General features: G+C 35.5%; 1 protein-coding gene across 1 annotated transcript; it reads right to left on the reverse strand.

Annotated features, from left to right (window-relative positions):
* Positions 1 to 1609: 1609 nt before the first annotated feature.
* On the reverse strand, positions 1610 to 6027 carry LOC130988979 (zeaxanthin epoxidase, chloroplastic). Its single transcript, XM_057912968.1, has 16 exons — positions 5361 to 6027; positions 4857 to 5019; positions 4687 to 4761; positions 4389 to 4489; positions 4188 to 4303; positions 3703 to 3914; positions 3355 to 3446; positions 3133 to 3247; positions 2941 to 3044; positions 2761 to 2806; positions 2606 to 2670; positions 2445 to 2531; positions 2301 to 2355; positions 2137 to 2225; positions 1977 to 2064; positions 1610 to 1904 (listed from the first exon to the last, which is right to left on the reverse strand). Exons 1-16 carry the CDS (start codon positions 5828 to 5830, stop codon positions 1824 to 1826), a joined length of 1959 nt encoding a protein of 652 aa, XP_057768951.1. The 5' UTR covers positions 5831 to 6027; the 3' UTR covers positions 1610 to 1823.
* Positions 6028 to 9977: the final 3950 nt, after the last annotated feature.

Below are 9977 nucleotides of genomic sequence, written 5' to 3' on the forward strand. Positions count from 1 at the left end.
ATCTTGTGCACGAAAGGTCTACACAAGATTATTTTGATAATTTTATTTTCAGTTATGACTTACATATTGGACTAATAATATATGAATCGTTACATTGTTGCTCAATTAACTTATATAATTGAAAATGCTTAACTTTTGGGTAAAATAAAATGTAAATTACATATAATTAATTTAAGAAAATTTAAATTGTACTCCCTCCGTTAACGAAATAAACTCCTACTTGCCCTTAAATATTTGTCCACGAAATAAACTCATACTCTGCTTTTTGGACAATTATACTCTCCTTTGCTTTTAAATTTACTACACTTTTATCTATTGGGCCCACTTTATTCCACCATTACTTATGTAATTAGTCTCCCCTAAACTAAATATTATTATTATTATTATTATTATTATTATTATTATTATTATTATTATTATTATTATTGTTGTTGTTGTTGTTGTTGTTGTTATTGCTGTTCTTGTTGTTATTGTTATTATTATTGTTATTATTATTATTATTATTATTATCATTATTATTATTATTATTATTATTATTATTATTATTATTATTATTATTATTATTCTTGTTGTTGTTGTTGTTATTATTATTATTATTATTGTTATTATTATTATTATTATTATCCTTATTATTATTATTATTATTATTATTATTATTATTATTATTATTATTATTATTATTATTATTGTTATTATTATTATTATTATTATTATTATTATTATTATTATTATTCTTATTATTATTATTATTGTTATTATTATTATCCTTATTATTTTTATTGTTATTATTATTATTATTATTATTATTATTATTATTGTTATTATTATTATTATCCTTATTATTTTTATTGTTATTGTTGTTGTTATTATTATTATTATTATTATTATTATCAAATTGCTAGTTAAAGATTAGTAAAAGTAATAACAATACATAAACACTACCCTTTTAGTCTTTTACACCACTTTTTCACCACTTTTTTCAGCTTTCTTAGTCTCCGTGCCGAACCCCAATTGGGAGTTTATTTCGTGGACGGAGGGAGTATATATTTATAAGCATTATATATCATAAAATTTTAATAATTAGATGTATTCTTGCAGAATCGTACCCTACAATTTTTAAAAATCCGTATCTCCGTACTCGTATCGTATCGCCCCCGCATCCGCACCTCCGTAATAGACTGCTGAGATCTTATCTTATGTACCTAGGCCAATTTTTGGCATTGTCTATTTTTCATTATGATTCAGCATTGTGGTTATGGGGATTCATATTTCTTGCTTAATTAATAGAGATACTCTGAGAAGTTATTTTGCCATTGGTTGTGTAGAGTTTTAAGGAATGAAATTTTAAATTTTTGGCTCGACTCGGTTTTTAATAGTCTATATCAAATTTCTCAGTTCTTTGTCTGATCCTATGTTTCCGTGACTTGGTTTAATGCCCACAAATTAATATTGAGGTAAAATACGCAGTTGGATGCTTATACCACTTCAATTAACCGTGACAATATTAATTCATCAAAAGTTGATAATTGTAAGAAAAATCAACACAACTGAATATTCGTGTATTTGAAGACATAATTTAGTAGTTCATGTGCAAAATCAGAATTCAAAATTTGATCGAGTACAATTACACCTTTCTATTATATTCCATCTCAAAGTCATAACAATATCACGTATATCATTGTATTTGAAAACAATTGGCATCATCTATATACATGTATGTATTTCTATTCTAAAAAATGAGCTTTCTCCCAACAATCAAACATTAGGATTTAGCTGTTTTTCCTGCAATAAACAAAATGTGTACAAGTTCCTTGTGTTGAAGCTCATACTGCCTGAAGAAGTTGGCTTTGGTCGATTTCGGAGGTCTTGGGAGGGATTTTCATAGCCTTTACGCGAAAAACGGCCTGAGCCAACACAACACAACACAACACAATGAGGCCAGCAAGAAGAAATGAAGACAAAATCTATGATCTAACCTTCTTATCAGACCCAAACTCTATCACATCAGTTGGCCGGAAACGAGTAGGCAGGTTTGGGGACACACGAAACCGCTTGCCTTCGTTGCTGGAATAAACATGTTTTTTAGCTGCGATTCTTATACAACAAAGGAGCTATTTAAACAGAACAACTCCTTACTCTGAAATCCAGGTTCCATGCTCACTCCTCAAGTCCGTTAGAGAAAACGCCCCGTCTTTGTAACTTATACGTGCATGCATTTTGGATACCTACAAGCTCTTCTCCTTAAGAATGTGAGCGGCAAAGGGAAGTTCGAGGCACGTTCAACAAGGAAAGAGTCTTACCTGAGGTGACGGTATAGCTATGGACACTCCTGGGAAGTTGGGATGCGGTACACTCCTAAGATGAGATAAAAAAAAAAAAAAAGTCAGGCCTAAGTGTATTACTTAAACAAATACAATGTGGATTCGGGAAAGATGTGTGCATACCCAATCACGCAAGGGTTCTTGTCATCTCGGCTTAGAAAAATGGTCTCAGACGCTGCAGTCGAATCTCCGATTGGAAATAGAAACCAACTGTGTATGGAAAGTGAAAGTGAGCTTATTGGTATGGAGTTGGAAATTATGGGGTAAACATAGCATATGCTTACTCTGCATCGAGAGCTCGCTCTAGAGCATCATCGTCTGTGAACCATTTCCGCAACTGGTCACTGGCCTTCACAAGTTGAAGAAGACACACAAGTTAGCCACAGTAATAGAAACCTAGCAAGCACAGCTATTTTACTAGTTGGTTTGAGTAGCCTACTTTGTCGGAGAGGCGGCACTGCAGCGTTCTCCCTTCGAGTTTCGAGCTGCAAAGTATAAGATAACGATACTCATTCGTTTCTTCAACATTGAAGGAAGACTCATCCCAAAATACTAGAGCATAATTCAAGCAAATAACTTGATTAAAAAAGAAACCATTACTTCTTGAAAGGAATCTTACCCGTTACCACCGAGAACCCAACTTAGCATCAGAGGCATACCGATGTCTATGAATACCCTTCCCCCGACTCTTCCAGGATGCGGTATTCTAAACTGTGTGAGGAACTGTAAAAACAAAGCACATAATTTCAGAGAAGCCTGAAGCATGGCCTTTCCTTCCATGTTATGAACAAGCAAATGCCGTAATTCTTACAGACAATGGCCCGAGTCCGACTCCCAAATATGCCTTGTAAGTTGATGCCATGATTGCAGCCATTCTAGCAAGTCCATGAATGATTGCAACACGAAGTTTTCGTGCATTCTCATAACTGAATAGAGCAAATCGAGATAGTCAACTCCCTATGTAGTTTCCGAGCATTGTATATCTAAACGAAGGGAAACGAGAGCTTTTGAGTACGTGGTTTTAAACTCTTGCCTTCTTAGAGAAGAGACTACATCGATTGGGCTTCCTGACTCAATGCTTCGCCTTGTAGCCTTTTCAAGCTCGAGTGCAAGTTGATATCCATCCTGATTTTCCAAGTATAGTATCATTCGTCACAATAAAAAAACAAATCTTGAATGGTGAATAAACTCGAAGCTCTCGGATTTTCCGATTTAACATAATCACTATGACTGCCAAACCAGTATAGACAGCTAGGAAATGCTACAAATGATAACATAAGCTAACAATATTCATTAGCTTGCTTTGCAGATCGAAATTTCCAAGTGTTTTCGAGTTTAGGAGGTTCGCATAGAGGGGACCGAAATGGGAAACGGACTCTACCTCTATAGCCATGCACCCTCCCTGGCCCAAGTTTGGCTGCATTGCATGGACTGAGTCACCAAGCAACGTCACACGACCCTTTCCCCATGAAAGTATTGGAGACCTGTCATATATGTCTCTCCGAAGAATTGCATCTTCGTCAGTGGCAAGCAACAGATCTATAACGTTATCACACCAGCCTTCAAATAGCTTTAGCAACCTTGCCTTTTTACCTTCAGACACAAGTATATAAGGTATACAGATCATGTTAACCAAGGCCAATATCATGCTTCGAACTTGGACTCGTTTGGGCATCTTTTTCAAAAGAAACAACCCTTGATGGCTCAATTTCAAGAAAATAATTCCATATTGGTTTGAATTCATTGATTCGAAAGCAGCAGTTGACAAATGTGAAAGCAATGTCCTCTACTTGATTGCTACAAATTTTTCCCAAGGCAAGAACAAAAATGTATTATCAACACGAAAATCATGTGAAGCATATTTACCATTTTCAGCATCAACTCCACCGGCTGCTTCGTTGTAAAATGCATACCACTGCATCTTTCCACCTCCCACATCAGAGGAAACAAAGTATTGTTTGTGGCCCAAAAACACACGGTACCTTCAAAATAGTTTGATATGCATCAGCCTTGTCCATACCAAGCATAGGTAATATAGACGGGGTAACATTAGATACGAAGCCATACCCTACTGTCTCTATGTCAGCAGGTACAAAATCTGCTATTCCCGTGTAACAGGTGTAGCCAGAGTATACGGGGTCTGTTTGCCCGAACAAGTTTTTCCTCACCTATATCAGATTCATCAGTCCATGTCAGAAACAAAAGGCAGTGAAATTCTGGCTAAAATTCTACCACACTACTGAATAAGCCTACATATTCTAAGCAATACATGCCAAGCAAACTTGTTTTGTTTCTACTTCTCCAATCTTTATCTCTCTCTAAACTTGAGTATGAATTCGTATTGATAAAAGAAATGAAGAAGTACCTTTGACCATATCCCATCTGCACCAACAAGAAGATCACCTTCATAAGACTGTCCATTTTCGAGTTTCACGGTCACCTAAATATAGCAATACAGAATCATCAACTACTACTCAAGTGTTGGAATGACCAACAATATCTTATAGTGAAGAAAGAAGAAAAACATGAGATTACCTTTTGACCATCATCGACAAAGTCCATGACATTGCTCTCGTTCATAATAATGTCGGACCCAACTGCAGTGGCGAGGATCTGTTGCAGAGTCATGCGGCTAATGACTCTAGTGACCGGGAGTCCCCTCTCTGCTGCAGGGGTGAATGTATCAAACTTGACGTACCTGATAATCAACTCTATCATTCTATTGAACTCGAATCGCATTTAGAGCCTTTCAAAATGGAGAAAACACTGAGAAAAACAGCCATTCGTTCATGCCATATTCGAAAATGAATCCATTTCCAAGGCGTGACTCAAATCTCGTAAGCATAGTTTTCAAATATATATATATAAATTGGATTCAACCAAAACTTCAACTTCCATTGGAATGGTCCCTTATTTGAAGAATAAATGTCCTATTTAGAGATAAATTTTCAGTGTAATACTTAGGCTTAGGGGCTACAAATTTGGAACACAAAGTAATGAATCTATTTATAGGACATATATTTGAAAGAGAAAACATACCAATTGCCGGAAATTCCATCAACCAAGCCGTTAATCCGATCGCCGGTGATGCAGCCGGCACTCAAAACCTCCTCAGCGACGCCCATATCAATAGCCTCCAAAACAGCCAAAGCGTTGCTCTGTATCTGAATGGGACCCCTATACTGCCCCTCCCCTCTAATCGCGCTCAAATCCCTCTCAAATACCACCACATCAAACCCCTTCCTCTTCGCCGCCAATGCGAAAACCAACCCGCCGATGCCGCCGCCGGCCACCAGAATCCGCAGCTTCTTCTCCTCCGCCCCGCCTCTCGGAGCCGCCGCCACACTCGCTCTCACCGTCGACACTCTCTTCGACACCCCATTTCCTCCCGTGCAGGAAAACGGCTTCTTGCTCGGCGCCGCGCCGTGGATTTGAGCCGGAAAAAAATGCCTTCTTGACGAAACTGCTGCTGAGGGATTGATTGGATTACAGAGAACTGCTGAACTCATTTTCTTTTCCCTTCAACTGCAAATTCGAGAATCAATACAACGGTGGCGTCTGATTATTCTTACACCTCGTTGTGGGAATTTTTTAACTATATTAACGAGTGTGGCAGTGTGAAGATTGACGGCGGTGGGGCCGCGGGAAATGGGAGCCAGTCTTGAGTAAATGAAGGAGATTTCGCGGCCACGTGTCACTCTGATGTGGCGTGTTTCTGTTGTTTCAACACTCGCAAATATCTTAACGTATTATTGTCTCTTGACTCTATGTGGTGGAGCTATTTTTTATTTTTATTTTTTTTTTGTATATTTTTTCTCTCTTCACTTTTATGCTCCAATTTTGGTGTCGACCATTGGTGGAAAGTTTTAACACGACTAGTAATTCGGATTTTCAACCCTGGTGATCCTAAATCATCCACGATTTATTTGGTGTGTATATATAGGGCTGCAAACGAGCCAAGCTACTCATGAGCTATTCGACGTTCGACTCGATAAAAGCTCGTTCGGTAATTTAATGAACAGCTCGTTAGCTAAACAAGCCAAGCTTGAGCATGACGATGCTCGGCTCGTTAGCTCGTGAACAAGCTCGTGAAGTGATTTATCTTAAAAACATAAGATTATTCATTAAATGTCTTATTATATTTTATACTATATGTAGTAATATTTGGATTAAGTATCTAATTAACATCATTTATTTACAAGAAAATAGTAAATATATTATATTTTTGTGAATAAAATAACTTATATATTTGAAAATTAACTTATGTATTAGGAAAATAACTAAAATTTTAAATAAAAATTTAAATTTAAAAAGCTCGATTAGGCTCGACATTGTATTCGACTCGATTAAAGCTCGATCGATAATTAATCAAACAGCTCAATTAGCTAAACGAGCCAAGTTTGAACAAGACACTATTCGGCTCGGCTCGACTCGATTACACCCCTATGTATATATATTAGGAACTAGTGCCCGTCAAGATTCATATATATTAGGAACTAGTTTCCATCAACATTCGACGGTTTATTATTTTATAATATAATTTAGGAAAAATTGTATGTAAGTACATAAAATTTATTCAAAATTCATATTTGACGCGAAGTAAGGATTTTACAATAAAATGCATCAACTTTGTAAGATATTCAATTTTGACTCCGATTTCATTATTCTCAAATTTTAAAATGACGTGCATCCTACGTCGCTCGCCGGCACACACCTTCTAGTTCGTCGGATAAATAACAAAAAGATGTCATATTCTTTTACATGAAACGCTGTCGTTTTATAATTTAGTTATATTAATTCACATGAATCCTAATTTCTTAATTCACAGTCGATCTCTCATTCCGGCGGAGGTGGAGAGCAAGGAATAATCGAGGAAGAAGAGCGTGGAGGCAACGAAAAAGAAGAGATCCAGCGAAAGAGGAAGGAGCGACGTGGCGTCAGAGAGGAGGAGGGCGAGGGCGAAGAGGTGAACAGCGGTGCGACCTTTGACGAGTGGATCAACGTCGGAGGAGACGATGAACTGGTGGATGATTGTGTTGATGAGGTAAAGTATGATGAGGTAGAGATGCAGATGCCGCCACCAGTGGTGGTGGTGGTGGGCAGCGGCGGCGGCAGTGAAGGGAAGGGGATGACAAGGTTTGGCGAAGAGAATATCTGGTAGATTAGGGCTGCCATTTCCATCACCTTATTCGAGATTTGCTGCAACTGATGATGCAAATTAATTGAAAAAAAATGGCTAATGGGTTCATCTACTAGAATCGGGTAATCGAGATTTAGGTGTAGCAGTAACTTTGCAATCTATTTAACAAAATGACGTCGTTTTGTCTTGTTTAAAATGCCACCGTTTTATTTCACACTAATAAGACGTTATCATTTTATTTCCACGCGGGATAGTTAACTTGACACGTAGGTTCCACGTCATTTTTCTGATCACCGGAAATGAAATTGGCCTGAAAATTGAACAACTTACAAAATTGGTGTATTTAATTGTAAAATCCTAACTTCGCGTCAAATATGAATTTTTAGCAAAGTTTGCGTATTTACATGCAATTTTTCCTATAATTTAATAAATTTTGTTGTTAACTATAGTATTGATAAATATATTATTTGTTTTATTTAATTTTATCTGTAGTTTAATTTTTAGTAGGACATAATTTGAAGAGTAAAAATTTAAAATGCCCTAAAGCTTAAGTTGTATAGTAAAAAATGCCCTATGTTCTGAATTTAAGCATTCTATGCCCTAAAGGTCTATCTTACCCCTACATGTCAACATCAATATTAAGCTCTTACACATGTCAATTTTTTTTCAGTAAAAAACATGTCAGTTGATCGAATTTGGTTTTCCAATTTTGATGGAAATTTTAACTTTTGAATTAATTTTAAATTTTGAATGCGTGCGGTTTTATTTTATTTTTTTCTTTTCTGTTTCTTTTATTTTTAATGTTTGACGTAAAATTTGAATTTCTTTTTAATGAGGCCGACCCTATTGTAAGATTGTAACCGAATGTGTATCTTTTTTTTTCTTTCTCTCCAAGGCATGAAGCCGACCCATAAAGGACAAAATATTGACCACTTTAAATTTGTTAAGATTTCCAAGGCTGTATTGTATCTTGAGTGAATCTTTGAAAAAAAATAGATTATCTTGTGATAGACATAAAGCTGATTGTATTGATTTTTTCTATTTTGTCATCTATATATCATTAGATTCTACTTCTCAATCTTTTTATTATTAGCTTCTTCGAATTTTTTTACTCACAAATAAAATCGAGAGAGATAGAGAGTTTTTATTCACTGTCGGCCACGAATTTGGAGCGAGAGAAACTAAATCGAGGAAAAAGCCATGGCATCTTCATCTTCTTCTTAACAGGTTTTTTTTTTTTTTTTTTTTTTTTTTTTTTTTTTTTTAAATTATGAAATTGCATAAATAGGTGTTTTTATGCGGAAATAACATCTGTCCGGCCGGTGAAGTGCTCGAAAAAATGTGTCTGGTCGGTACATTGTATCTTTATAGTAATTATTAGTATTTTACTGAGTTTAATTTAATTATATTGTTTGTGTTAATTTTGAATTATTTAGTATTGCTTGGAGAATTATATTGCTTGGTATGAATTATATTGTTTAAGTGTTAATTATTTAATCTTTATGTATATTTGCTTGGTATGAAATTATATATGAAGTTAACAATGTTCATTTTGTCGAGAATTGTGATTAATTAGTGTTTAAGGTTACCTTAATTAATCTAGTTTGCTTTTGTGATTAATACTATAAGATAATTTGTCGAGAATTTAATATCATTTTAGTAGTACTGTATTATGATTTTTAAATGAAACTTAGGACACCATTTTTTTTTTTAATTTGTGCAATTATAATTTTTGTAGTTTTTTGTCTCCTAGTGTTTCTTGTTGAGTTCTTGTTGAATCGTATGTTAAATAGAAAATTTTTATAAGTTTTAACTATGAAATTGTGTAAAACTCGATTTTATGCGGAAACAACATCGTTTACCGAAAAATGTATCCGGCCGGACACATTTTCTCGGCCACTTCACCGACCGGACACATGTTATTTTCGCATAAAATCACCTATTTTATGTATGTCTATTTTACTGATTTTAATATGATTTTTATTTTTTAAATGAATAGGCGGATGTTCCATATCTTTGTCCCGAGACTATTAACCAGGACGTAATGATCGTATAAACCCAAGGATTGTAAAGTTCATTACATGAAGATTTTTCGAAAAGATGGGGAGATATCCTTCTTTTTATCATTTCAAAAAAAAAAAAAAAATTGATAAACCAAAAGGATGTGTAAAAGAAATTTAGCTCGTACTATAGGAAAAATTCTTTTCCAAAGCTGATGTGAACTTTAATGAATAATGATGGTCGGCAATGAAGAGAGAAGAGTTACTGGGAAGGTTTAGAGCGTCATATTTTGGCCATTTCACAGATTGGAGACTCGACATGAAGAGCAATAGAGCATTGCACCAGGTTTTATCGAGGCAGATTGAGTCAACAGATGATGAGATGTGGTTCTTTCTATGCGGAGCACGAGTCTGCTTTTCCACCAGAGACTACGCAATAGTCACCGGGCTCAATTTTGGTGCATCGAGGTTTGATCCCACATTACAGCACGACTGCAGACGCGTGGAGGCTTACCG

This window comes from Salvia miltiorrhiza, chromosome 6 (genome assembly GCF_028751815.1).
Source record: "Salvia miltiorrhiza cultivar Shanhuang (shh) chromosome 6, IMPLAD_Smil_shh, whole genome shotgun sequence".
Classification (NCBI taxonomy): Eukaryota; Viridiplantae; Streptophyta; class Magnoliopsida; order Lamiales; family Lamiaceae; genus Salvia; species Salvia miltiorrhiza.